This window comes from Gymnodraco acuticeps, unplaced genomic scaffold (genome assembly GCF_902827175.1).
Source record: "Gymnodraco acuticeps unplaced genomic scaffold, fGymAcu1.1, whole genome shotgun sequence".
NCBI lineage: Eukaryota > Metazoa > Chordata > Actinopteri > Perciformes > Bathydraconidae > Gymnodraco > Gymnodraco acuticeps.
The window spans coordinates 3519212-3547101 of NW_022989755.1; the positions used below are offsets into that span (position 1 = coordinate 3519212).

Genomic DNA, 27890 nt, shown 5'->3' on the forward strand with positions numbered 1-27890 from the left:
CTCGAGAGGGGACTGGAGAGGGAGCTAGAGGAGGGACTAGAGAGTTGACTAGAGGAGGGACTTGAGTAGGGACTAGAGATGGGACTAGAGGAGGGACTAGAGGAGGGACTTGAGAAGGGACTAGAGATGGAACTCGAGAGGTGACTCGAGAAGAGACTAGAGATGGAACTCGAGAGGTGACTCGAGAGGGGACTTGAGAGGTGACTCGAGAGGGAACTCGAGAGGAGACTCGAGAGGTGACTTGAGAGGTAACTCGAGCGGGGATTCGAGCGGGGACTCGAGAGATGACTTGAGAGGGAACTCGAGAGGAGATTTGAGAGGGGACTCGAAAGGGGACTCGAGAGATGACTTGAGAGGGAACTCGAGAGGGAACTTGAGAGGGGACTCGAGAGGGGACTCGAGAGGGGACTTGAGAAGGAACTTGTGTCGGTCGGTACGCCGACAGGACACGGGGAGCTGGCGTCGGCTGGAGAGCCAGCAGGAGACGAGGTGCTGGAGTCGGCCGGTACGCCGACAAGACTCGGGGAGCTGGCATCGGCTGGAGAGCCAGCAGGAGACGAGGTGCTGGAGTCGGCCGGTACGCCGACAAGACTCGGGGAGCTGGCGTCGGCTGGGGAGCCAGCAGGAGACGAGGTGCTGGAGTCGGCCGGTACACCGACAGGCCTCGGGGAGCTGGCGTTGGCCGGTACGCCAGTCCTGGAGCCGAAACTGGAGTCGGGACCATGGCTACTGGGGCCGGTACTGAAGCCAGAATCATGGCTGTAAGGTCCGGTTCAGGAGCCGGAAACATGGCTGTAAGGTCCAGTTCTGGAGCCGGAAACATGGCTGAATGGGCCGGCTCTGGAGCCGGAATTGAAGCCAGAATCTTGGCTGTAAGGTCCGGTTCTGAAGCCGAATCCATGGCTGCCGGGACCGGTTCTGGAGCAAGGACCATGGCTGCTGGGGCCAGAACTGGGTCTGGAACCATGGCCCTTTGGGCTCGTGCTGCCAACCTGGCCTTGCGACTCCTTCCTTTAGGAGCCGTTTGGAGGCTCCATGGACCTCCAAAGGCCAGACGAGTACCAGCGAATGGCTCCTGGACTGTAGCAAACACTGGGTGAGAAGCAGGGGCTGACGCCAGACGGACCACACCGATGCGTGTGGTATCAAAACGGGAGTTGGGAGGCCTGGGGCTGTCAGGCAAGGGATAACACACCGTGAGAAAATCCAAAATCCTGCCCGATAAGAATTTAACCAAGCCTGGCTTCTCCATAGTAATCCGGCGTGCCTCTGCCAGAACAGCCTCTCGCTGCTGAACCCTGGACGCTCCCAACCATCGATACGAGCAGTCATCCAAAGCAAAGGAAAACTCCAATAGCTCCTGCTCAAAAGGATCTGCTGGGCCCATATTTTGGTCGGGTTGTAATGTTACGGTGTGTGTAGGAAGCAGGATCCAAATGCAGATTTAAGTGACAAAAATAGTTCCTTTATTTCAAGGCTATATATACGTACAGACAGAACAGGACACTCACCGAAGACCACGTCAATACACAAGACAACCCGACAAAGAGAGACAGAAAACCCAGAACTTAAATACACCCAGGACTAATCACATAAACACGAGACAGGTGAGGAGGGAGGAGAAAACACAGAGGTACCAGGTGAACACAATCGGGTAATCGGGGAGGGAAACAGACAGAAAGCAAACAGGCAGGAAACGGGGGTGAACACTTTACAAAATAAAACAGGAAACCCAAAGATAGAAAAAGACAAGAAAAACACCAAAACAGACAGATCCTAACAGTTAAACACCTGAACTTTTGAAACAACATCCACAACATTAATCTGGCTGCAATTTAGAAATTATTTATCTAATATATCATATTCAATCACTTGCATATAGACTCTTATTGCACTATTCCACTATTTCACTTTTTTACACTATTTCACTCTTTTTGTATTTACCTGCACTATTTGTTCTGTTTTATTGTGTTGGAAGAGCCTGTGACCTAAGATTTTCATCGTCATAACGACACTGTATCTATGTACGAATGACTAATAAAAGCCTTGAACCTCACTAAGCATCATTACATCTTCATTATTGAAAATAAAAATTGCCAATTATACCAAAACGTTATCATAAAATGGCCTCTAGGTTAACTTGTTTTCTACATGTTAATACTGGACCTTCATGTTTCCTACCTAGTAGGTACCTACTAGTTGCTTACAGCAGACAGTAGCTAGCAGATTTCGACAGATACAGCCCACTCAAAAAGATATTGTTTCATATCAAATTAATTGATGACTGAAAATATAAATGCAACACTTTTGTTTTTGCTCCCATTTTTCATGAGATGAACTCAATTATCTAAAACATTTTCTATATACACAAAATAACCATTTCTCTCAAATATTGTTCACAAATCTGAAAATATCTGTGATAGTGAGCACTTCTCCTTTGCCGAGATAATCCATCCCACCTCACAGGTGTGGCATATCAAGATGCTGATTAGACAGCATGATTATTGCACAGGTGTGCCTTAGGCTGGCCACAATAAAAGGCCACTCTGAAATGTGCAGTTTTGCTTTATTTGGGGGGGTCCAAAAACCAGTCAGTATCTGGTGTGACCACCATTTGCCTCACGCAGTGAAACACATCTCCTTCGCATAGAGTTGATCAGGTTGTTGATTGTGGCCTCTGGAATGTTGGTCCACTCCTCTTCAATGGCTGTGCGAAGTTGCTGGATATTGGCAGGAACTGGAACACGCTGTCGTATACGCCGATCCAGAGCATCCCAGACATGCTCAATGGGAGACATGTCCGGTGAGTATGCTGGCCATGCAAGAACTGGGATGTTTTCAGCCTCCAGGAATTGTGTACAGATCCTTGCAACATGGGGCCGTGCATTATCATGCTGCATGAGGTGATGGTCGTGGATGAATGGCACAATAATGGGCCTCAGGATCTCGTCACGGTATCTCTGTGCATTCACAATGCCATCAATAAAATGCACCTGTGTTCGTCGTCCATAACATACGCCTGCCCATACCATAACCCCACCACCACCATGAGCCACTCGATTCACAACATTGACATCAGAAAACCGCTCAACCACACGACGCCACACACGCTGTCTGCCATCTGCCCTGAACAGTGAAAACCGGGATTCATCCGTGAAGAGAACACCTCTCCAACGTGCCAGACACCATCGAATGTGAGCATTTACCCACTCAAGTCGGTTACGACGACGAACCGGAGTCAGGTCGAGATCCCGATGAGGACGACGAGCATGCAGATGAGCTTCCCTGAGACGGTTTCTGACAGCTTGTGCAGAAATTCTTTGGTTATGCAAACCATTGTTGCAGCAGCTGTCCGAGTGGCTGGTCTCAGACGATCTTGGAGGTGAACATGCTGGATGTGGAGGTCCTGGGCTGGTGTGGTTACACGTGGTCTGCGGTTGTGAGGCCGGTTGGATGTACTGCCAAATTCTCTGAAACGCCTTTGGAGACGGCTTATGGTAGAGAAATGAACATTCAATTCACAGGCAACAGCTCTGGTGGACATTCCTGCTGTCAGCATGCCAATTGCACGCTCCCTCAAAACTTGCGACATCTGTGGTATTGTGCTGTGTGATAAAACTCAACGTTTCAGAGTGGCCTTTTATTGTGGCCAACCTAAGGCACACCTGTGCAATAATCATGCTGTCTAATCAGCATCTTGATATGCCACACCTGTGAGGTGGGATGGATTATCTCGGCAAAGGAGAAGTGCTCACTATCACAGATTTTTTCAGATTTTTGAACAATATTTGAGAGACATTTTTATTTTGTGTATATAAAAAATGTTTTAGATCTTTGAGTTCATCTCATGAAAAATGGGAGCAAAAACAAAAGTGTTGCATTTATATTTTTGTTCAGTGTATATATATTAGCTGTACACTTTTTTAGGGTCTTGGTAGTTCAGGCAATGATCAGCACATAGGAACAGGAGGGCAGGATAGGGCTACGTTGCAGTGCTCATTTGTCTTCCACATAACACACCCATACACAAACACACACACACACACTGGCCTCCTTTCCCTGCATCGCAGATTCAGCAGGCTGCACTTCCAGATATGGCCTCATAATATTTGAACTTTCTCAGCGTTCCCACGCTGACAACCATACACAAATATTTTCAAGTCAAATCACCATTTGTGCTCTCTTTCTTTCTTACAGTGTCACACACACACACACACACACACACACACACACACACACACACACACACACACACACACACACACACACACACACACACACACACACACACACACACACACACACACACACACATTACTTCAGGGGACATTACATTGACTTACATGCATTTCCTGGAGACTTATCCTAACCTTAACCATAACCAACACATGCCTAACCCTTACCCTAACCCTAACCAAGTCTTCACCCTAAAATTAATGATTCCCCTCATGGGGACCTCCATTTTGTCCCCATAAGGGAAGCCAGTCCCCACACGTGACTGTGTAAACAGATGTAGGTCCCCACAAGGATGTTAATGCTAGGCCACACACACACACACACACACACACACACACACACACACACACACACACACACACACACACACACACACACACACACACACACACACACACACACACACACACACACACACACACACACACAGGGACTCTCAAGCTCTACGGCTCCCGCCAGCCCCACCCGCCTGTCCTCTGATGGCCTCCCACTCGCACATTAAACATTTAGTGAGGCACTCTGGATCTGTGTGACGCAATCTTTTAGCACCGCTAAGCTACTGTAACAGCCCTCACACACTGTGGAAAAAACATAGGTGCATGCTTGTCGGTGGAAACCTGATACAGCATTATTCCCTCCTCTACCTATCCATATCTCTCTTATGCACATACACGAAACGCCAAAGGGAAAAATCAGTGGAACAGAAGGGCCCTGCTGTGTTGAGAGCAAGACCTGCATTAATCAATATTGATCCCTGGAGTGTGTGTCTGTACGTGCGACTACTTATGCAATGTGTATGTGTTTCTGTGTGTCATAGTTTGCCTCTCTGCTGCAGTGAAGTGTGACCCAGGGTTGGGTGTATCCAGTGCAGTAAAATGTTGCTGTTATGTTCCCTGCAAAATGTTGAAGTTATATGGAGACAACTGGCTGGTTGTAAAATATGTTTTATTTTATGCCCCTTACATGCAAAGCGTTTGCTTTCAAACATTAAGTGTTTGTATTTAGTCTACATGGCACTAAGAATGTAGCACCATCTCCCCACATTTTGAGTGACTTCATTGAACTAGAGGCCTTAGTCTCATGCTGCACGAGCCAATTCTCGCGATGATTCCTCCCCTTTACCACACACACACACACACACACACACACACACACACACACACACCTCCTCCTCCTCCTGCCCCTCCCTTTCCGTCTCTGTTCGCCTCTATCCTCTTCAGCCTTGCCTGCCTGTCAGAAAGATACTCCAGTGTTGGAGGCTAGGCTACCCTCCTCCCGGACCCCTTACGAGAGCCAGCCGCCGTCGTACCCCAAGGCTCGGGCTTCCCACTCAAGGTTTCAACCATGGCAATCCCCGCTACTTGCACCCGGTTTACAGACGAGTACCAGCTGTACGAGGAGCTCGGAAAGTAAGCAGCAGTCGTAACGTTACAGTGTGCATCGTGTGTGTCTTGTCGTTTTGTCCCCCACCCCCGCAACCTCGCCTTACATTATTTCTGGTTATCCAGCTAGCTGGGGATAGCTGGTCAGAATGGCTTACATATAAGTCATGTTTGAGTGTTTTGTAAATATGTCGATATGTGTTCAATTGTGGCTGTTCTATCGTGGTGCAGTCAGGCTAAATAACCGTTGCTATCGGATAGCTAACTACTCCCGCAGTAACGGAGAGCAGCGCACTAACGTTCAGTTACTAGCCAACGAGCTACCATGCTGATATTGATAAACTAGCAGAGTTAGCCCACTAGCATTGCGTATTTTAGTCGGTTATGGTGGTGCATTGACAGCTGCTAACCCTTCCGTGTTTGCTAGCCGGTATTTTCTGGTCTGCTGGACCCGTCAGCGGGGCCCCGGGAGACGCCAGAGACGCAGCCCTGTGACATTTCACTGGACCCCGGGTCTGACAGCTCCGTGCTGCCTCGGTAGACCAGAGGCTGTGGTCGCTAGCTAACTAGGCCGACCACTTTTTCCCCTCGAGCAGCTGCAGATGATTTGTGTTACCGTGTTGAGTAACGTTACGTACCCCTGGATCATTTAATGAGGAAGTTATTCGTTGTAGACAGTGCTGCGTAATGTTATGTTTGCATTGTAATGCCCACACACCAGCTGGCCAGAGCCTCATGTTGTCAATAAACGCATTGACGTTAAATGGAGGTGCTCGTAAGGCACGGGCTGACATAACGGCAATTTGGCGTTTACTGTGTTAGAGGCAGTGACGTGTTTTCTCGGTATTTTGATGACGGCAAGAAAAGCGGGCCACTGCCTCCTCTGTTTCATCAGCAGCAGCAGCAGCAGCAGCAGCAGCAGCAGCAGCATCTGTCGTTCTTGGCAGGCGAATGCTTTTTTTCCTGCTGTTGTACCAAAACCAGGGCGACACTGGCCTTTATAAAGATACACCCGCTTTAATTTCCAGCTGCCATTTCCACTCTCTGCCTAGTAATTGACGGTAATCGATGGTACTGATTGCACAGCCACTGCACTGGCACACGCACACACACCTACACACAGGGGCTGTACTGCTCCTTATCGCTCTGCAGACTGACCACTCGCCTCTGCTTGTGCTTCTGCACCCGTTTGGTAATGCTTTTTGCCCCGTCATATGATATTAACGTCAATGGACTGACTTGTACTTGTGTCACCTCTCATTTACTGGTAAATAATTGAAACTAAGAGCAGAGTGGTAGGAGTAGAGTGCAGCAGAAAGTAGCAGCAATATATCAACCAGAGGAGTCCTAGGCAGCCTTTCCTCTTTCAAGAAAACTGCGTAGGGCCAGCCAGATACTGCAGGTAGTAGAGACTGTGGTATAAGCGCTATGAAAATCATGCATAATTACTTGTTCTGTGATGCTCAGAATTGAACTAAAGCTGCTAGTAGGTGAACAAATATGGAGCATCCATCTAGGTCAATATAAAACTCCCCGGTAGGAGTTGTTTTACTGTACACTTTCTTTTCAGCTTAGGTAGTTTTATAACTGAACGTTGTTACCTTGTGAATGTATTACATATTGCCCATTGTTGTGTGAGATGCAGCCCATTCTTTGTGCTGGCTTTTGCAAATTAAATGTCCTGCAGATCTGAAGGTTGCATTGTATTGTTTGCCTATTAAAGATTAGCAAAGCACTTGGCCATTCATTTATAATCCAAGACCTGAGTTGATATCAGCACTAATGCTTGAGAAGCTTGTTATATTGATCCCAATTTGCTTGGTTGTTCCCCACCTTTTCAGTTCCTGCATACTGAGGCTTTGATATATTACTAATAACTGTAAACTCAGTGTTTGTGTGTGATCTGCATGTGAAATGGAACTGATTTTATCTTTTCTTTCTTGTTAGGGGAGCTTTTTCAGTGGTGCGTAGGTGTGTAAAGAAGTCATCAGGACAGGAATATGCTGCAAAAATCATCAACACTAAGAAGCTGTCTGCAAGAGGTATGGTAAACACTCACACAGATGCTAATGTGTGTATATTTGATATATGACAAGCTATATGTTACATACATTGGGACAGCCATCATTATTGACATTAAGTTTCTATATATTTGAGAAGCACTTATTATATAATATGAACATAGGTGGAAATATCTGTTTCTGTTTAATCCAGAGAATTTGGCAAATCAAAGTTCTTCATCCTACTGATGCATTGCATCATGCAGATTATTGATTTCAACTTTGCTAAAGCTTACGTATTGAATGCATAACTAATCTCTGCTGGGTCATGTCTCTCATCTCTGTGAATGTATCGTCATATTGCCCAGCCTTATTGAACAGGAGTCCAATGGCAGAGGAGATTTTTTTATTCAATCATTGTGTCTGTGGGGAGTTCTTATCTGCAACATCTTGATGGTTTAATGACCCTCTTTATAAACACTGTATTGAATAACTCTCTATCGCTCCTCTGTGGTATCATTAGACAACTGCTGTACAATGAATTGATCCAAAATATTAAGATGCTCTTCATGGAAAAGGCACACAAACAAGCCCGTAATAAAAAACAATAAGGACAGGCAGGATGGGAAAGATGTTTGCAGTCTGATATCTTGTTAATTGTTGTCGGTTTTACGTAGCTCCACTGCCCACTCCTTAATTGTATCTGTTGCGTTGGATGTGCATGCCTGCAATAGATCCACACCCACGTGCACATGCCTGCCTTAGCGTGCCGTGTTGTAATGATGACGTGAGCCTGTGTCAGTGTGTCAGAGCCTCCCCTGGCTTCAGACTGAGATACTTAATTGCTTTCTCCTTTCTGTATCTGACAAATTAGTCCTGCACTCCTTCCTGACATCCACACACACCTGGCTTCCTTTGTTCTCTTTCCTGCACTCTCTCTCATCGCCTCCGTGCCTACCTTCCTCTGCTAGCCTCTCTCACTCATTGCCACTCTCTTGTCTTTCTGCAAAGGGGGATTGGTTTGTATTGAGGCTAATCCACTTATGGTAAATGTATCTCATCAACCACTAAGACCCCACGGATTCTATAGGTGCCTCCCTGTTGTTGTCTGATGGCATTTATGTATGTGTGAAGGAGAGACAGAGAGCGGGCAACACTAATAGAGCGTGTCTGTATTGTGAGGTATCTGTGAGTGTGTTGTAATACCGTTATTGTTCTAGCCATGCCATCAAGTGTCCACACAGGGCAGCTCCTGGTATTAATGTCCCACCAAGGAAAAGTAAGGGCTCAGCAGAAAACAGTTGGCTGTTCGCAGAGGCAGGCAGCACAATGTAGGCCTGTGTGTTTGTTTGTGTGTGTGTGTGTGTGTGCCAGAGCAGGAGAAAGCTGGCCAGGAGAGGAGGAGGAAAAGGAGGAGGTTTTTAACAGTATAGACTCGTAAGAAGATCAGTGACACAAGTGAGGCGAAATTAGATGCAAGAAGATTTTGTGCGAATAGAAACATTGCGCTAGACCCGCCTGGCTGACGAAACATGCGCACACACAAAACACACACAGGCAGCCAGTGCGTGAGCAGGCAGCTTGCCTGGTAGGATTTGGGTGGGTTTTTTTTAGCCCGATGGGGCGAATGTGACCTCACGCGTGGCCTGGTGGGTAAGTCTCTCAAAGCTCTGGTAAACACTGCAGTAATCTGAGGAGGGGGAGGGGTGGAAGGGAGTGGAAGGAAGGAAGGAAGGAAGGATACGAAAGGAGGAAGGACGTGAGAGGATGGGATGTCAGGGATGTATGTAGGCCGTTGGCTGTGGGATGGTCCAGCCTACAGGCAGTTGGGGGCGGATGCGAGTGGGCAGCAGGGTACACAATATGCACACGCTTACAAAAAATACATGCACCTGATTCTCACTCCTCAGAATCTAAGGTCTTAGATGCTATCTGGTATGAAGCTATTCCAGTTATGGATGAATGCGTTTAAATAATTAAAATTACGAATAACATATTGCGCATAACATTTCACAAAATCAATGTAATGCTTCTATGTCAAAGAAGAAATTGACACTAGGACTACCACTTAGGTTTAACGCCATTATTGAATAATTTGACAATTATTTTCTAGGTTAATGAATGAATAATTTGTTATACAAAAATAGTGCAATTTTTGCATAAAACGCAATCTTTCATCAAAATAGTGATTCGTTGCTTTGTCAACTGTTGCAGCTCTTAATGAGACTTAAAGTATAAATCCCTCAACATTGAAACAAACATCATAAAAGTTATATGAAGGATTGAGGAGGTATTTTTGAAATTCTATAAATAACATTAGCTTTACATGGCAATGTGAAACGTGTAATGCAATTTTCTTTCGGCACGATGAATTCTCTTTTATTTTGTTGTTGACGAGTGGATGGCTGCTGCAATGTCTACTGCAACACTGAAGTGTGTGTGTGTTACCCTAATTCCTTTCTCCTCTATGACTGAGTGTCCTGGGGCTGCATTGTTGTCCCAGTGAAAATGTTTAGCCTATTTTTATTATATGTATTTACTGTTAAAAGTGTCCCATATTTCCAACTCAGTCCAGTTGTTTCCTTGCTTACCTCCTGGAGCCTGAAGTCTCTTATTATAAATGTTTAATTTAATTGTTTTATTTCAAACCTCTTGGATTCAGCAGTGTAGCCTTTCTCTCTCTCAGACCTCTGAATCACCACCCACATCTCCAATTTGTTCAGTGATTGGAAGAGATCACATTTTTTGCTCATTGGTGGCTTTTTCCCCATCAAAGAAGCAGTCCACCAATCATGGTTTGTAGGCGGGACTAAGAACGGGCACATCATATTTGTACATGGCCACTAAGATACATCCTTAAAAATGGTAGTGACATAGACATGGCCAGAAGGGTAATTAGCCTGGTTGGCATGGACATAGCTGTACTGATTACTGTAAGTTGACTAAATAATGAATGAATAAATACATATGAGAAGATTTCCACTTCAGGAAGCAAGCACTGTACATAATATCTAGAGTCTTAATAAATATCACTTTTTAGTTCAGAATTTTATTTTTGAAAAGAAATGTATATTGTAAAAAACGTAATATTCTGCTTAAAGCTAGCATCTAACAACATTCTCTCACCTCTTGCTAACCATGACAAAATGGAAGTTGAGGCAGATTATGTTTGTAAGGTGCTGCGCGAAGAATAAAAGCCGTGTCCTATCTCTAGTTAGGTGCGCGTTCACATGAAAGGGGTGGTATTTGGAGCATTTGACCAATCACAAACATGCGGAAGCGTACTGACAGCGCAGCGTCATACTTCCTGAATGAAAATAACGTAACCAGAAGAGTGATTACAGCACCCGGTATCGTTTTACACACATTTGTATCACACAGATGCAGGACTTGCACACGCCTGTTATCTAACCGAAAGGTCCGCACGCACTCTCCAGCTAAAACTCTCTCCTTATTAATTTAAGCATTTTACTTATTAATGTATGCAGACAATCACACAATCGATGTGATTTTTGGATTTACCGTGCCTCTCAATTGCCCGTGGCAGGTTGGCAAGGTCGATGAATCCTGAAGTTGCCCAAGGATTGTTCAGGGAGCACGAATCCTTGTCAAAAAGAAGACATGGCCAGCAAAATAGACGCTGAAGTTTAGCGCTTCCAGTTAGCCACTCCGTGCGGACATAATTGTCCTCATTGAACGTCCGATTCTCTCCCTTTTTCCTCTGTGTACACACAGCTGGAGTGCGGGCATTGGCCTGTCATCTGATTTAATTTTTAGTTGCTGCTGTAGCGGAAGTTTAGTAAAGTTATGTTTGATTAAGTACGCCAAATCTCCTCCCTCCATAATGCTTCATTTGCTTGATAATTTCTAACGGCGGTGATGACAGTTACAGTATTAAAACTGATGTTGATGTGATTTGATTGGATGGCAGTGTCCAATCAAATCGGCAGCCGCCAGCCGCCTCTGAAGGGAAGCAAGAGGCGGCTGGCTTCCCTTGGCATGGCCCTGACCAATCACAGGTTGGCAGGGGCATCACGTGGGCCTCATCTGATTGGTCAATCCCTCATTTTTTTTTCACCAAAGGAAGCCAGATTCCGCTAGCCTCCTCTCGCAACAGAGTGCAATCTACTGTTTCACCATAACATCTAGAGGGGCGCTGTTTGTTTCACTCTTTGTAAAATACTCAATGAGAATGGGGGAGAGACGGGCCGGCAGCAACACACAACAAAGGAGAATTATCTAAACAAAACAAAGTGTTTTTATTTATTTATTTAAATTATAACTACAATCCGAAAAAACAGGGGAAGCCTGGCTTCCCTTGGCCTCCGGGAGAAAATGCCACTGCCTGTAATATGACTTGATAGCTTTAAACTCCGCACACGGAGCTCTGATTGGTCAGCAGGCGGTGCTTTCACCGAGTTGATCTCTTAGCCTGCAACATAACCTGCTCCGGACCAGGGGCCTATACTACGAAGCAGGATTTTCGTTTAGCAAGCTAACTTCTGGGATTTCCGGTCCTACGAAGCTGGTTCACTTTTTAGCAGGCTAGATAACTTATTCTGAACGGCTAGCCTGCGCCAGAGCAGGATAGGTTCCAGGATAAGAGATCAAACTGTGCGGAGTTCTTCTTCTTCTTTGCTTTAATGGCGAATCGCTTCCACTTGGAGCATATCGCCACTATACTGTTGATTTATTTAATGTATAAACTGCCCATATTGTTCATGTAGAACAGTGTTCACGTAAGCCTGCACATTGATTTTATTTTTCATTGAATGTAACCGTTTCAATAAGGATAAATCTATTACAGGTTGAGGTAGAAACCATGGTGGAACAGCTGATAACAACAGTGTGCAGAGTTTAAAGCGATCAAGTCATATTACAGGATAAAGGAAATAGAGTTTAAACTGCCGTTGCAGTTCAAATCACCGTCTGTGTGAAAATGAATAGAATATCACCTCCCATCTTCAGCAATCTGACTATTATAGCATTAGCGTTAAGAAAGCTTACTTAAATATCTGCCACAACATAAGTAACCGGATCAAAGTAACATTACGTAGCCTACAGTCCGCGGCACTGTGTGCAGACATCGATGTGTCCCATTATCATTCATATCACATCATAATATATCATATATTTCCTTATCTGAGTCAGCTTCTTGAGCTGTATCTGGCCGTGCAACGCTTACAGTGTCACATACTGTATGCAGAAGTATTATTTTAAGCAACACATTAAGTTGACGAAACACTTGAGTCAAATGTAATTAAATTCAGATCGTGTCTTAGACGGGGCAGTGATATCATAAACCTGTTAATGTACGCATTCAAACACTTTTTCTGTTACCTGCTGTATTCACCTTGCAGGTGCAGCAACTTCTTCATATTTGACTAATATTATAGTTGACTTTTCATTCAGGAAGTATGACGCTGCGCTGTCAGTGCGCTGCTCCATGTTTGTGATTGGTCGAATCTTGCTACAAATACCGCACCTAACTAGATAGGACACGGCTGGCTTGAGCGAACGAGTTGATAGCTAGCGTCCTAGGACAGTTTAGCGAGAGCGGGTTTAATTTGGATTAAGTCAACCGGATAACTCAAAACATATCCAGGATATGTTGAACTAGATTCGTAGTATAGGACCCAGGTTAGCCGCACAGCATAAGTTACCATGGAGATCTAGCCCGCTAAAAAGAGAGCCAGCGTCGTAGGACCGGGAACCCAGAGTTTTCCCTGAAGTTAGCCCGCTAAGCGAAAATCCGGCTTCGTCGTACAGGCCTCTGGCAACTCTCTTTCAGAGAAAGTTATTGTTGTGGGACACCTGGAACACATCCTTCTCGGGGTGTAGATGACCTCGAGCCATAAGCGACAACAAATGTGATTCAGTGTCCCTCAGCTGTTTAGTCTACCTATTGAAGAATGTTGATTATTACACTCTGAACTAGTTAAAACCTGGAGCTACAGGAGGGTTCTTCAGAATTGATTGTGGCATCTCAACCGTGTGGTCAAACTGTGGCCCGTGACATGTCTTGTGAATTCTCCGGCCGAAGCTCCTAAATAAACCATCAGTGTTTGCCATCAAAGCTCCAGCTCTCCTTGTGTCTCTCCGAGTCCTGACGCCCATTGCTTCAGAAGTTTCCCCAACAATGTCAACAACCCAACTTAGCTGTCCTGAAACAGACGCCAGCTCGTTTACGAGGCTTTGTGGGTGTGACCTTTATTTATACCGTGTCATCACCGCTCATATGAAGTCAAAGTGTACAATAAATTATGAACAATGAAATTCCTTACTCGCCTTCTAGTCAGTACGTCATATACATGAATATGAGGTATAAAGCAATAAATAAAGAAAAGTAATTCATTGTAGTGAGCAAGTAACCTTAATGTCTGAGTGTGGATTGAGCACAAATCCCTCATAGATCTAACCTCTTTTACTGTCCTAGTGCACCATATTGATGCATTAAACTTTAACATGTTCTACCCCCTAGAGGTCTGAGGTCTACCCACCATAGTCTTGGCAATCTTCTGGTAACTCTGCTACATTCAGATTCAGACATTCTGCTTAATCAGATTTTTAGACCAACTGACTGTAATGCAAATCAAAACATTACTGCTAGTCTTGGAACTTATCATGGTTGGCTTGCTGTGTTTTAAAATCATGCTGTGAGTAAGAGTTACCGTAGGAACTGGGGGTGTGGTTACCCTTTAAATCGGCATATTTCCTTTAAAAAATGTGAAAAAAATTAAATGAACTTCTCCCACTGCGTCAACAGAAAATGGCTAACATCATTAAGATGTGTAGTGGTTACCATAGTGACCACAATGGCAGATGCTTATGCATTGTGAAGAGGCAGATAAATACTCATATAATTAAGACATGTGCTTTGCTATGTACACATATCTTACCGCCAGTTAGGTTGGTGGGACAATTCTTCTAATTGACAAGTCACAACAACGCCTTGTGTGGCACTCGGGGTAAATCTTATATTACTGTTATTTGTACAAGACAATTTTGTTTCGGGTTAGTATTTTGCTGGAAAGAATTTAAAACAAATGCTTGCTCATTTTAACTTCATCCAAACGACGATTTCTCACAAGTTACCAATCCTCGTTTGGATTGTTATAAATGCATCAGATAATAGCCAAATAAAGTTTACTGCTACAATTATTGACAAATATACCACAAAATGACATGGAGGTTGTAATTAAGAAAATAACCAACTTCTGATTACAACCGTACCATTACTACCATAGTATCAAACCAATGTACATTTTGGGCACCACTAAGAACATCATTGTAGGATTGTTGGTCATATTCTCGTTTTCTTTTACTACATATTTCCTGAATTGATGTAACTTGTATTATCTGAATATTGCACTACAATGTGTGCATATGTTCAATGTTGTGTATTGGCTGAAACATCTTCATTACATTTTATCTAAAAGACACATGTACTGGCCCAAAGCAGATACTCAAAATGTCAAAAAGATTTATTCATCACTCCCCAGCTCTTACAGTTTGGATGTAAACGTGCCTGAATCCCACTGAACTGCATCCTCCAGCTCAATTGTCATGTGTGCCAGATCGAGGAGCATGTATGCATTAGTGTGCATATATATATGTATATATGTGTGTGTGTGGCCCTCTCCATTCTCCTCAGCTGATGTAAGATGGCTGTAGGCACGCCCCATTGCAAAGCAGATGGCCAATTAGAGAGCAGCAGGAAGTGCCAGTAATTACCCTCCAGCCCTCTCTTTCCTGTCTTCTACCACACACTCTCGCACCAACAAATAAGGAGATTGAATGAATTAGTGAGTGCTGCAGTGACACTGCACCAGGGTAGACGGCTATACACAAACACATGCACGCGCACACATGCTCGCGCGCAAACACAGGGGAGCTGTGATCCTCTTCTAGCAAATGGACGTTCCATGTAATCCTCCCTCCTTCTCTGTGTCTGTCTCTCAGTCCTGCGTCACTGGTGTAATTAGAAAGAGGTTCAGGTCTCTCCCTTATTCACTCGCTTTCTCTCGGATGAAGGAAATCTATACCTGCAGGGAGACAGCGGGGGGGTTAGCGGAGGGGAGATGTGGAGTGTGTAGCACCGTGCATGAGAGCGTTTTAAACTAGCTAGCAACAAGTCAGAGAAAGCCAGGGGAAGAACAATGCAGTGAGGTTGCAGAAAGTGACGCTGCTTTTTTATGATCCTGTGTTCTTTTATTATGCCTGTACATGCTGTATTGCAGTTGGAGAAGAACAGTTGGGAACGTCGATACACGAATGCAAATCTTAGTGAGGCTGGTGTAATCGCTGTAGAGCTGTGGGGCAGAGTTGGCCTCACCACAGTGGTAAAACACACACATATACACACACACTGAGTCATGCTGGAACTTCACTGCAGTTACCCAAAGTCACCTCTGACCTCAGCTGCACGGCTCCCAAAGTGTTAGGAGGGAGTAGTTTTAACGCAGTCATGTGGTGGTTACATCCTGTACAAACACAATCGTAAGCACACATACTGCTACAGGATTCAGTAAAATCCTCAAACAAGGATGTTAGTTTGGACATGAGGTGTGTGTGTGTGTGTGTGTATTGTTTTAGCTAACATATCCGCGAAGCAGAAATGCAAACACTGTTTTATAACTCGACTTCACACTAAACTCTTTGCACACAAACACATGCACAATTGCAAGTACAAACTTGTTTACTGTTCACTCATTGCTTCACACAGCCTTCATTTTCACAAATGGTTTAATAATCTGAGATAAAACCATACCTGTGGAAAGCAGAGTTTTGATAATGCACCTTAAGTCTGTAACCCTATAGGCAAATGTGGCTCGTCTGAGTTACAGTGTAGTACAAATATAGATTAGAGCCATCGCACCAAATATTTGCCTTTGCATACACAAAAGTGATCTTGATCTGTTACACAAATAAACCCATCCCTTTTCTAATATTTGAATTATTGTACTTCAACAGTATTTTTGAGACTTGTGCTACATCAACTTTAAACATTTCTGTAAATAATCTTTATAGTAAATGCGATGTTTTGCTGCATTTGTGGCGTCGGGTTGACCCATACCATGTTTCTGTTTTGATGAAGATGAGGGTTTCCTGTCTGCCTTTATTTGATCAAGACAAACTGTTGTGATGCAAACTGTAGATTTATTCTATCCAGGAATTGACCAGCTTTCCTGAAAGACAAAAGCCCATAAGAGGAACTTCTCTCTGCAATGAAATAAGATTGACTTATTTAAATGTAAAACAATGAGAAATTGTTTATATTGTGGTAGGCCATTTGTGCCAACTCATGTTTACTGCAGGAATGTGGAAGTATTGGGTGGTAATAATGGAAAGTAATATTGTCTGACCCCTACAGCAGTGATGTAAGTGTATTATGTTTACTATGTGATACTCTTTTTGTTCTTCACCTGAATGGGCTTATGAACATTCTTACCTTATTGTGCTAAACACAGTAGTTTGAACAGGTAATGATCCACACATATGTGGCTGCTCTGTGATCTAACTTCTCGGTAACGCTTCCTTTCTCAGACCATCAGAAGCTGGAGCGAGAGGCTCGTATCTGCCGTCTGCTGAAGCACCCCAACATCGGTGAGTTTCTCTGCACATGACCTTGTGATGTGTAATGTGTGGTCGTGTCTGTAACTTGAGTCAGAAGAATACGCTGCCTACAGTACTTGTTTGCAAGCCTGGATTATATCATTAAGGTGACTCGGCTATAAGCGAGCAGAGGCCTGTATCACAAAGCTGAGTCTGGCTCTCTGGCATCATTAAAGCTATCCGTGAGTGTGAAAGAGGCAGAGATGCTAATTACAAATAACATAACAAAGTTACATGTCCCTTCATGATGTAGTGACATGAATTATTCAATGGAAAAAAACTGTAAAATGTTGTGTACTTGCTTGAAAATGTCATCATTTCAAAATGTATAATTTTATGATCTTACTAACAGTGTGCAGTCTGACTACACTAGTTATTATTTTATTTGAATTTATAAGATTATTTTGTGAGCGGACACATGGAGGAGGATGGAGATGCAGGTTATTTTCAGATTGCACTGCACACTTGTTGGAGTGGAACATGTGTTGCTTTTAAATGAAGAAGCCAGAGTACCTTGTGCTGATTAACATTGATTACTTTCCCTGCTGCACCAGAAACATCTCCTCTAAATGCAGAGTACGCAGCACATTTCAGATGTTCTATACAATATAGTTCTTTATCTGGTTATCCGGGGGAAACATTTATTTAAGATAATTTCCTCAACGTTCAGCATTTAATGTGATCTCCTGTCAACACAAGGCTAATTAATAATAATTGAATTAGTAGTACAGTTGTCAAAAAATACTCCAACATATATTGAAACGTACACAAATACTGACATTTGAATGCTAAAATTCATTTAAGTTGTGAAACAAACTCTAACACCAAAAAGTCTAACACCTTCTTGAATTGAACGCAAAATGTAACGCCGAACTAAACGAGAAAAATGTCCATGAAAACCACAATGGCAGCAGAGAGTGACATTGTATCCTAATAGCAGGAGTTATGACCCGTCAACAAACCACGTACATTTTGACAGCTCTAATTAGTAGGTTTGTATACATACAAAAACATCTGTTTTAGTTTAGAGAACACAAAGACATATTATAAAGTCTATGCAGCAGAAGTGATGGCATGTGCAACATTACTACTTTGCATTGGAATCAAGGCGCTAACAGCTTGTATAATGCTAGCTGTGGTTATAATATTTTTCCAGTAAGTTGTACAGTTGTTGTGGCAACAGAAACAAAAGAACATGTCGATGCTATTATCGTCTTTTAAACACAGAAAGGTACAGGCAGTCCGAATGAGGTTAGGGAAGGTTATCGTCCCGCTGCTGACGATACATCTCTGCTCCGCATGCTCCGAGACGAGACATTTTCAGACATGTTGTAAAAAAGAAAAAAGTCCTTTCCTGTTCTCTGCTGTCTAGCTGAGTTTCATTACTCTGACCATTCTGATATCGCAGCGCGTAACAGCGTGTTAATCCTGGAAATATGTATTGCAGTGATGCTGAGAAAATGAAATGCATTGTGCTGCTCTAATTGAGATAGAGTAGAACGGTGTTAAAGGGCAGGAAGGAGAAACATGACAAAATCAATGACACCTTTCCCACTCCTCTCATTCTTATTCCTCGTGTCCTAGATTTCTAGCGGCCCCCCAGGCTCTTACTTGCCCCTCGCCTACTTTTCCTGTTCTCTGCGTATAGATCCCTCTCTTTCACTATTGTCCTCACTCCTTTGGACATATTTTGGCATCGTCTGCATTCAAACTTTGTACAAAAGAGGGCACGAAAAAAGAGACAGATGGAGAGACGAGAGCAGTAGGAGACAGATGGAGGGAGAGCAAGAAGAAGGGAGGAGGAGGAAAGAGCAGTCGCTCTCGTTTCTTGCTGCAGGGCCATCCTACTTCATCTTATTATACAACTGATATTCACTTTACATAACGATAGCTGTGGCACGTCGACACTAAACTGAAGCTGCGTGTCGGGCCCGTTCTCTAACGCCGGCTCCTGCCTCCATCCTGCCGCTCCTCTGAGTTATCGACAGCAGGGCTGGGATGATACTGTAAAACCGCAGTACCACGGTTTTATGAGCCAAATCCTGTAATCACCACTTTTCTTTTTCTATTACTGACCCTCACTTATCTCCATTAGTAATCAGAAAACATTACTGGTAACAAGCACTTGTGTTTCTATTAAACTGTCTTCTTTTCTATTCCAAACATAACCCCCTGCTCTGGTCCCAGACCTTTAGATGTGTCAGTAACTTATTAAGGAGAATGGTGCAGAATACCCTCATACAGGGGGGTCTCAGGGGAGTAATGGTTCAAATCACTTTTTGTAACCACAAGCTTTGATTTGACCGGAAACCTATGTTGCTTGTCATACCCATCTATCTCCCTTATTTCCTGTTGTCGACATACATTTCTTGCGGTTTACGCTTTTTTCACAAAAAATATCTTTAAACATTTTCTTGTAGCCTTTATGGAGGTTAAATGGTCAAACATGGCACTTACATTCCATCATTCACATATGAATATTGCTGCCATACTGTCCACCTTCTCTCTGGCTATAAGCAAAATGAATATGAAGGGCTCAATAAAGACCCCAACAATAAGTGTTGGACTGCACTTTTGCAGGAAGGACAGGTAGAAGAAGATATAATAAGCTTTGTGAAATGAAGCTTTGCATATGACAGGATGTAACTACAGTTTGAAGAACATTAAACACAACACTTAAAAAGGTATGAAGTAGTGCTGGATGCTACAGAGGAAATATATTGCAAGGTTGACTATCAGTGCTTTCACAACACATTTGCACAATGACATTTTTAATAAATAACCATCAGTAATATGAATATAATGATTGGGTGGGTAGAGGCAAATATTAGGAGACCCTGAACAGTGTGGTAAGGTTGTAATGGCTGCAATACATCACTTTACTCTAATGAAGCCATTCAAACCAATAAAAGACAACACCTATTACATTACCGACAAGACAATAGCTAGCCTTACATTACATATCGAAACAATATGGTTTGCTTTAGTGCAGTCATCCCATCAATATCGAAATGTGCTACATGAAGAGCTTTCAATATAAAGATGCATTTTTTATTTGGACTCAAACAAAAGACATTCAGTTATCAAAGTGTGTGGTTTGATTGCCCAACATCTTGATGTGCTTTCCCAACACACTGCAGTGAGAAAAATAATAGGCCACAAAGTTGACATTCATTTCTCCAGCTCCGCCTTTGGTCCATTTTTCTCGTAGCCTCAGACTAAACACTGCAGCAATTCTTTCATTCTTATACACCGACTCCTGTCTCACTGCCCACCCTCTTTCTTGCAGTGAGACTCCATGACAGTATTTCAGAGGAAGGCTTCCATTACCTGGTCTTTGACCTGTGAGTATACTCTGAATACACACACACACACACACACACACACACACACCGTGACATTTTTCTTTCTTTCCTCCCCCCTTTTCTCCATTCTTTCCTTTCTTCCCTCCCCCTCCCAGGGTGACAGGAGGAGAGCTTTTTGAAGACATTGTAGCCCGGGAGTACTACAGTGAGGCAGATGCAAGGTAAGCGCTTCATATGGAGCTGTTCTGATGCACTCTGCTGCAAACATACAATGTAATCTCAATGATATGAAAACTCCCTTTAATGTCAGTGTGAGCACACAGTGGTGGATATAATTGGTTTGCTTGTATTCTTGTCAGCAAAATCCCCCCCCCCCCCCTGTCAACAAGTGCATCAATTTACTTGTCTCTGCACATGCGTCACTCCCCATCCTCCCATTGCACTGAAGAAGCAGTGAAACAAACGCCCATCGATTCTTCTTTAGGTCATTTATAACAGAATAGGACAGAATACTTCTTAAATGTGAGGAATAGATTTGTATTTCTTTTATCGTAAATGGAATATCCTTTGATAGTAAAAAAAACAATTATGACATGATGTCCTTGGCCTCTGTGATTTTTCAATGTGGATTTGACAGATTTTCCATTTGCTGACATTTTGTCGACATTTAAGCCTTCTCTCCTTCCTCGCTACTTCATCCTTCTCAGAGTTATCCTCCTTTTCCTGGAGATCATGAAGTCTGTCGTACAATTGGATTAGGGGGTCTTTGTCCGTACATGGGAGGGTGGCTTTGGAAAGGCACAATCACACACACACGCACAAACCAACCAACATGGACTAAGCTTCTCTTTAGCTGGGCGCGACCTTTGACCCGCTAACCTTTCCACGGATGAGACGTGAACATGAGCCTCAGATAGTGTCGTCGTGGAGCCTGACAACCACGGAGCGTAGGACAGTAATAAGGTGGTCGGTGCTGGGCACGCAGGAACATTTTACAAGACCCGTGGTGAGCCAACACTCCTCAAGTCACAAGTGTGAAAGCATGCGCTCCGGCCAGAATAGAGAAATAATGGTATTAGTAGCAGCTGAATTGACGCCCCCATTATTAACATTGCTACTGGGATAAAGATTTATTGACTGTGTGGTGTGAGGCCTCCCACACATGTTCCTTAGTATTGATTGTCCAAACCACAGAACCCGGTATATATGTCTTTGAAAGATAACAGTGATTGTAAATGTCAATTATTTTGTACGCCAACATCCCTATAACATTTTCCTAAAGCCTCCTGTGGGGTCCATGATTTTTCTGTTTGACTTTTTAAAACACTTAAAGAAAATTTAAAAGAAACGTATCCAATGATTTAATTTATACACAATAAAAACCTCACATCTAAGAAGCCGTTAATTTGCTTGGAAAACAAATTAACCATCATCCTAAAACCGTTAATAGGCTCTCAGTCAACTAATTCTGCAGGCTCTATATCCTAAATGTAAAAGATTGATCTCTACACAATGATATATATATACTAGTTGTAATAGTTGTTTGAATTTCATATTTCACTAATACTGTAGGTCCTAGGGCAGATGACCCTTTTAAATATTATTTTAGTGATACATCTAAATTCATAAGGTTCCAAATTTGAATACCCATAGACAAAAAAGTAGAACACCCGATATCTTCCTCAGAAAGTTGACTAATCTCCATTCCACCAATTTGTTCTGTCCATATCAAACAAAATGCGGCAATGGATGACACCAATTCGGCAATGGTGACCTTCATCAGGGAATTCATTTGACAGTCACTCACAGACATCCTTTGGCCAACCCAACCTTGATACAAAACAGCCCCTAAAATGTAGAGTGTGGGGCAACCCGATAGCAGAGAAGTTTTAGCACTATTACCACACGTCCGAGCAGCGGTCGATCCCCGGCTGACCGGAGTGTTTGCCGCATGTCATTCCCCATCTACCTTTCCCGACATGGTCCGGTCTCCTCACTATCCAATAGAAGCTTAAAACAACCCCCAAAAACGTTACAAAATATCTAGTCATGTAATTAATTGTATTGAAGAATGACATTTTTTCCTCCCAACGACATGCATCAGCTTTAAAACGTGCTTGTCGCTGAAGCCCCGGCGGTGTACATGTGTGGATGTTTGTGATGAAGCGCAGTGACTGACACGTCTCCCTCTCTTTGTCTCCCTTTCTTCGTAGTCATTTGCATTAGTCAGATCTTGGAGAGTGTCAATCATATCCACCAGCATGATATTGTGCACAGAGACCTCAGGTGGAGTGGCTGCCCGTTGCTTGTGACAACCACACCACTCACACACACACACACACACCTCTGCTCGTGGCCATGGCAACACACAGATGGCTCTTGGTTGCTCTATCCTCTCACTTTCTCTGCATTTTCTGCTGCTATCTCTTTTATTTCCCCCCCGCGTCCCCTCTCCCATCGACACTTTTTACCCTCTATCTGTTCTCATCTCTGTCAGCGTGTCTGTCTGTGAACAGAGCACTGTGTGTGTGTGTGTGTGTGTAGCGAGCATACGTGTTCACATGTTGAGCACACAGAGATGGTGAGTCATGATCACGTGGAGGGGTCCGTCTCTAACCTATGGCAAGGACACGCACAGCACACACACACACACACACACACACACACACACAAACACACACACACACACACACACACACACACACACACAACACACACAGCACACACACACACATACACACACACTGTGCAGTTGTGAAGGGTGTCTATTAGAAGAGAGGAGGTGAAGGTATAGATGAACCTCAGGAGTTGCCAGGACAACCCATGTGACATCACACCCACCCATGGAACAGCGGGGGAGGGGCTTGAGTTGTGCCAAATTGCTGATAGGCTCAGATGCAAAGAGTGGAGGACAAGCGTGCCTGCCACCTCCAGTTTCAGCCTTAACACAGTTTAAGGCGATGATAATAATTCTGCTAGGAAGGACAGACCATAATAATATGTGTTGAATTTGTTCCATTTTCGAGCAGAGACCTCAATGTTGGGGAGAAAAAACAACCTCAAGGGATGTCTTGGATATGTGTGGGCGGGCTCTGTTGTGTGTGTGTGCGCTCTGGCGTCGGAGAATAACGCTATTACCTCGATCGCTGGCTGTCTGATTTGTTGGCCTTTTATCCTGAGTGTACTTTTACTGCGGCCATTTATGTCCCACTGCCCAAACAACGGCCATTTAGAACGCTGCCACACACACTGCCTCTCGCTAAGTACACTTTCCATTTAGCATGCAGTCTGCAGCGCTGCCTAAATGACTCCCCGAGTGGTTTCCATGGCTACGAACCCATGCCCATATAAGGCGCTGTGGAGATTCACAACCACTCATCCTCTCTCCACATCCTCCGTCTCTCCATCGCTTTCTCACACCTTTTTTTTGTTACCCCACCCCCACACGAGCTGTGTTGAATACATCAAATATAAATATTGCTAAGAAAGAGCTTAACTGAAGAGTGCCTGTCACTATCAGTCTCTCACTGTCTTGATCTCTTGTCATACATTCTGTTTCACCATGTGTGTGTGTGTGTGTGTGTGTGTGTGTGTCTCAGCCTGAGAACCTGTTGTTGGCCAGTAAGATGAAGGGAGCTGCAGTGAAGCTGGCAGACTTTGGCCTTGCTATTGAAGTGCAAGGAGACCAGCAGGCTTGGTTCGGTAAGAAAACATAAACAGTGACACACACACATTCGTCACAATATGTGGCAAATATGCATTTAATTTGTGGAATAATTACGTTATGATGTAGATATTGAAGAGTTATGTCTATCTGCTGTAAAAATATTATTTCTAACATTCTTTTATTGGCAAATTGAACAATGGACTGAAACCAAAAAGCACCAATAAAAAAGATATGATCACAAATTTGGTCTCATTTTTATGTGCAGTTCCTTCTGAAACTCTCTGAAATTCTAGAGAGCAGTATGTGCAGTCTTTACAATGCGTTTATGAGTTTATTGCAAAAGGTACGTCCTCATGACCAAAAATGATGTATTGCTCAGCCCAAACTGGACCATTACCTGATCTGTTGTTCGATATGGGTGTGTAACAATTCAACGGTTTTATGTTTTAGCATATGTGTAGACATTGGCTTGTCTAAGCCAAAGAATATTTGTGAGCATTGCCTCAGAGGCTCGCAGACACTGTCCAGTTCATGCCAAGGCCATTGTGTCTTGGCTAACAGCCTAGCTGCCAGTATTTGGCCGACTCTCCGGCGAGGCCAGGATGATTAACAGGCCTTTGCTTGTGACTCTATACTGTCATAATCTGGTCTCACACTGGAGTCCAACAGGTCACTATCATCCGAACCATTCGCATAGCTGCACAAAAATAGCCTTCATCAGAATTGTAATAAAAGTTAATTGTGTCCTCTGGTTTGTCTGGCGGGCAGGGTTTGCGGGCACCCCTGGCTATCTCTCCCCTGAAGTGCTGAGGAAGGACCCCTACGGCAAGCCTGTGGACATATGGGCTTGCGGTGAGTCAACACTTTTGGTCATTAAACCTGTTGCAACAGCAAAACCTCCGACCTATGAATGTGAAATATGAATCACTTAGGAATCGTGTTTTATACACTAAACTGCCAATGCATTTGAATGTGAAGTACAATCTTTAAACTTGAAATGAAATATTTTGTATGAATAAAATTCCCTTCTCTTATTTAAATGAAAATCATTTAAGGATTGTAACATGATCTCTTTTTCACTTTGCACTCTGTCAGGTGTTATCCTCTATATCTTGTTAGTGGGATATCCTCCCTTCTGGGATGAAGATCAACACAAACTCTATCAGCAGATTAAAGCTGGAGCATACGATGTAAGTGTACTCTGTGTGTGTTGGGTGTATACTTGTGAAGGGTGCAGTGCAGGGGTTTGCTAAGCAGTTTTTTAATGTTTAATAGTGTCCAATTGAAAGCAGGTCCAAAGCTATTGATCCTATCAGGGCCTCCCTGACGCATTGCGTGCGTGTGTGTAGGGGATTAACCGTTAATAAAAAATGGTTTTATGAATTTCAACAGAAGCATGTGTTCTTCTAATCCAAAAAGAAAATTAGCAGTTGTATAAAATCAACTCTAGACTCGGTGCCCAGATGGTGTGGATTAGCCAGCAACATGCAGACTCCAAAACAATCCTTCAGGAAATCTGAATTGTTTTCAATTCCACCTTCCTTCCTTCCTTCCTTCCTTCCTTCCTTCCTTCCCAACTGTCGCACCTACTTTCTCAATGTTTCCCAGTTCCCTTCCCCAGAGTGGGACACAGTGACTCCAGAGGCAAAGAACCTGATCAACCAGATGTTGACCATTAACCCCGCCAAGAGGATCACTGCCGAACAGGCCCTGAAGCACCCATGGGTCTGCGTAAGTATTCACCTAACCCACCTCAAAGAATGACTGGAATCACACAGGATGATCAAACCGCATTGAAGTATTTACAAACATAACCACACTACGTAGGGAATTAATGTTACATAACCTTCACATAACTATAATTCTGTGCAGACGGATTCACACACAGACACAGTTTGTTTTAAATGAATTATTTTGTTTTTGTCCTCATGCAGCACCGCTCTACAGTGGCATCCATGATGCACAGACAGGAAACTGTCGAGTGTCTCCGCAAGTTCAACGCTCGCCGAAAACTTAAGGTACCCATCTTGAACTCAGTTTTTATAACCCCTTGATAAGTTATCTTTCTCTTTTGTGCAAAGTATTACTATTTGTAAATCTACTTACTTTGTCCTACAGAAGTCAGTCTTCCTACTACTTACACTTAAGGCGCTTTTTTGGTACCCCAGCTTAATGTATCAAACAGTGTTGAGCAATTCCTGATTTTAAACAATGTGTATTCATTTTAGACTATTTTATTCAGTACTTTTCTTAATAAAAATAAAATAGAAATATATTCATACATACAAGTAACGTTTCAAAGAAAACATTACTTTGGCATGGGCACAGAAACTGGTATCCTCTCGGCTGCGGCGTTGGAACATTCAAGCGATACCCAGCTCTAGTTGCTTTAGTTTGCATTTACAGCCATGCATGCAAAATAATGGATCAAGTATTAGCTGTTCTTTTTTTGTCACATCAGTTCAATTCATTTGCATAGAAGAATATGTAATGGGTCTTGGAGATGTGAAGACTTACAGTTAGCCGTGAATCATCACTGATGATGCAATACATACAATGTATTTTTAATTATTTGATTCCGTTTGACAGAACAAAAAGAAGATCCAGCCTTGACCGAATGTAGACGTTGAACGGATCTGTTAAAGAAGCATAAAGATAAACATATCACTGTCTTATTAGAATCCTGTTCGATAAAACGAAACTCCTTGCGCTCATTATACCTCCCTCACTTCTTTCTCCTCCTCCAGGGAGCCATTCTCACCACCATGCTGGTGTCCAGAAACTTCTCAGGTGGGTGTGCCCTTCGCCCTCCACCTCCCACGCTGCACATGCAGAGGGAGAGGCGGTAGGAGAGTGGATAGAGTCCTCTGCACCTCTTTTAACCCCCTCACCACACACACTCACCCACTCATCCTCAAAATAACAATATGTTTTTGTGTTTTCACACTTGCTTACAACATTGAAACATGTAATTCCTTCAAGTTATGATAGAAACAAAGTGTTAATAATGAGTATAATGATAGGAGTATTTCGTCCTGATGTATCGGAGCAGACTAATATGTGATATTCTTTCATGTACAAGATTTTATGTGGCCGCCAGTTATGTTCATGCTAATTTATCTCTCCCTGTGTGAATGTGTGTGAGTGTGTGTGTGTGTGTGTGTGTGTGTGTGTGTGTGTGTCCTTCTTCTCTGCCGCCTGCGGAGCATTTGCATGTTTGAGAAAGGGAAGCCTAGTCTTATATAAGAAGTTTTATGTTGGGGGCAAGGTGACTGCTAAGAAACTGTCTTTTATTTAATTTTGTTATCGAAGTGTTTTGGTTGAAGCTTTATTCTCAGCCTTTAAGTAATGGCCATCCGATGGCTAATGATTTCAGCCCTGGGCCTAGGAAACCACAGGGCTGCACGTCTTGTGCTTCAGCCCATTCCTATCAGACCTTGTGATGTGTCTGGGCTGCAGCGAGCATGCCCCGTAGCTTTCTAGGCCCACGAGTGAACAGCGTGAAATAGACCTGCCTAACTTGTATAGCCCACCCAACTGTAGCATTTCTGTCCAATAGTGGGCCGGCAGCATACCAACTCTGCTGCTGCCGCCTCCTCCACGGCCTCACTGGCTCAGGAAGGTACGTCCCAGAGATACGCCCATCCACTTCCTCTCCACATACAGCTTACTTCTTTGGTTTATA

The 27890-nt window shown here is 43.5% G+C and overlaps 1 protein-coding gene across 1 annotated transcript in view; it reads left to right on the forward strand.

Moving 5' to 3' along the window:
• The first annotated feature begins 5414 nt into the window (after positions 1–5414).
• LOC117544304 (calcium/calmodulin-dependent protein kinase type II subunit gamma-like) overlaps positions 5415–27890 on the forward strand; it is a 36339-nt gene continuing 13863 nt past the window's right edge. Inside the window, 14 exon segments of the mRNA XM_034213231.1 lie at positions 5415–5645; positions 7566–7660; positions 17165–17224; positions 20523–20577; positions 20694–20759; positions 22752–22759; positions 22761–22823; positions 24136–24240; positions 24974–25057; positions 25301–25395; positions 25814–25936; positions 26140–26223; positions 26953–26995; positions 27765–27827. Coding sequence (XP_034069122.1) covers positions 5581–5645; positions 7566–7660; positions 17165–17224; positions 20523–20577; positions 20694–20759; positions 22752–22759; positions 22761–22823; positions 24136–24240; positions 24974–25057; positions 25301–25395; positions 25814–25936; positions 26140–26223; positions 26953–26995; positions 27765–27827 — 1009 coding nt within the window. The 5' untranslated portion in view covers positions 5415–5580.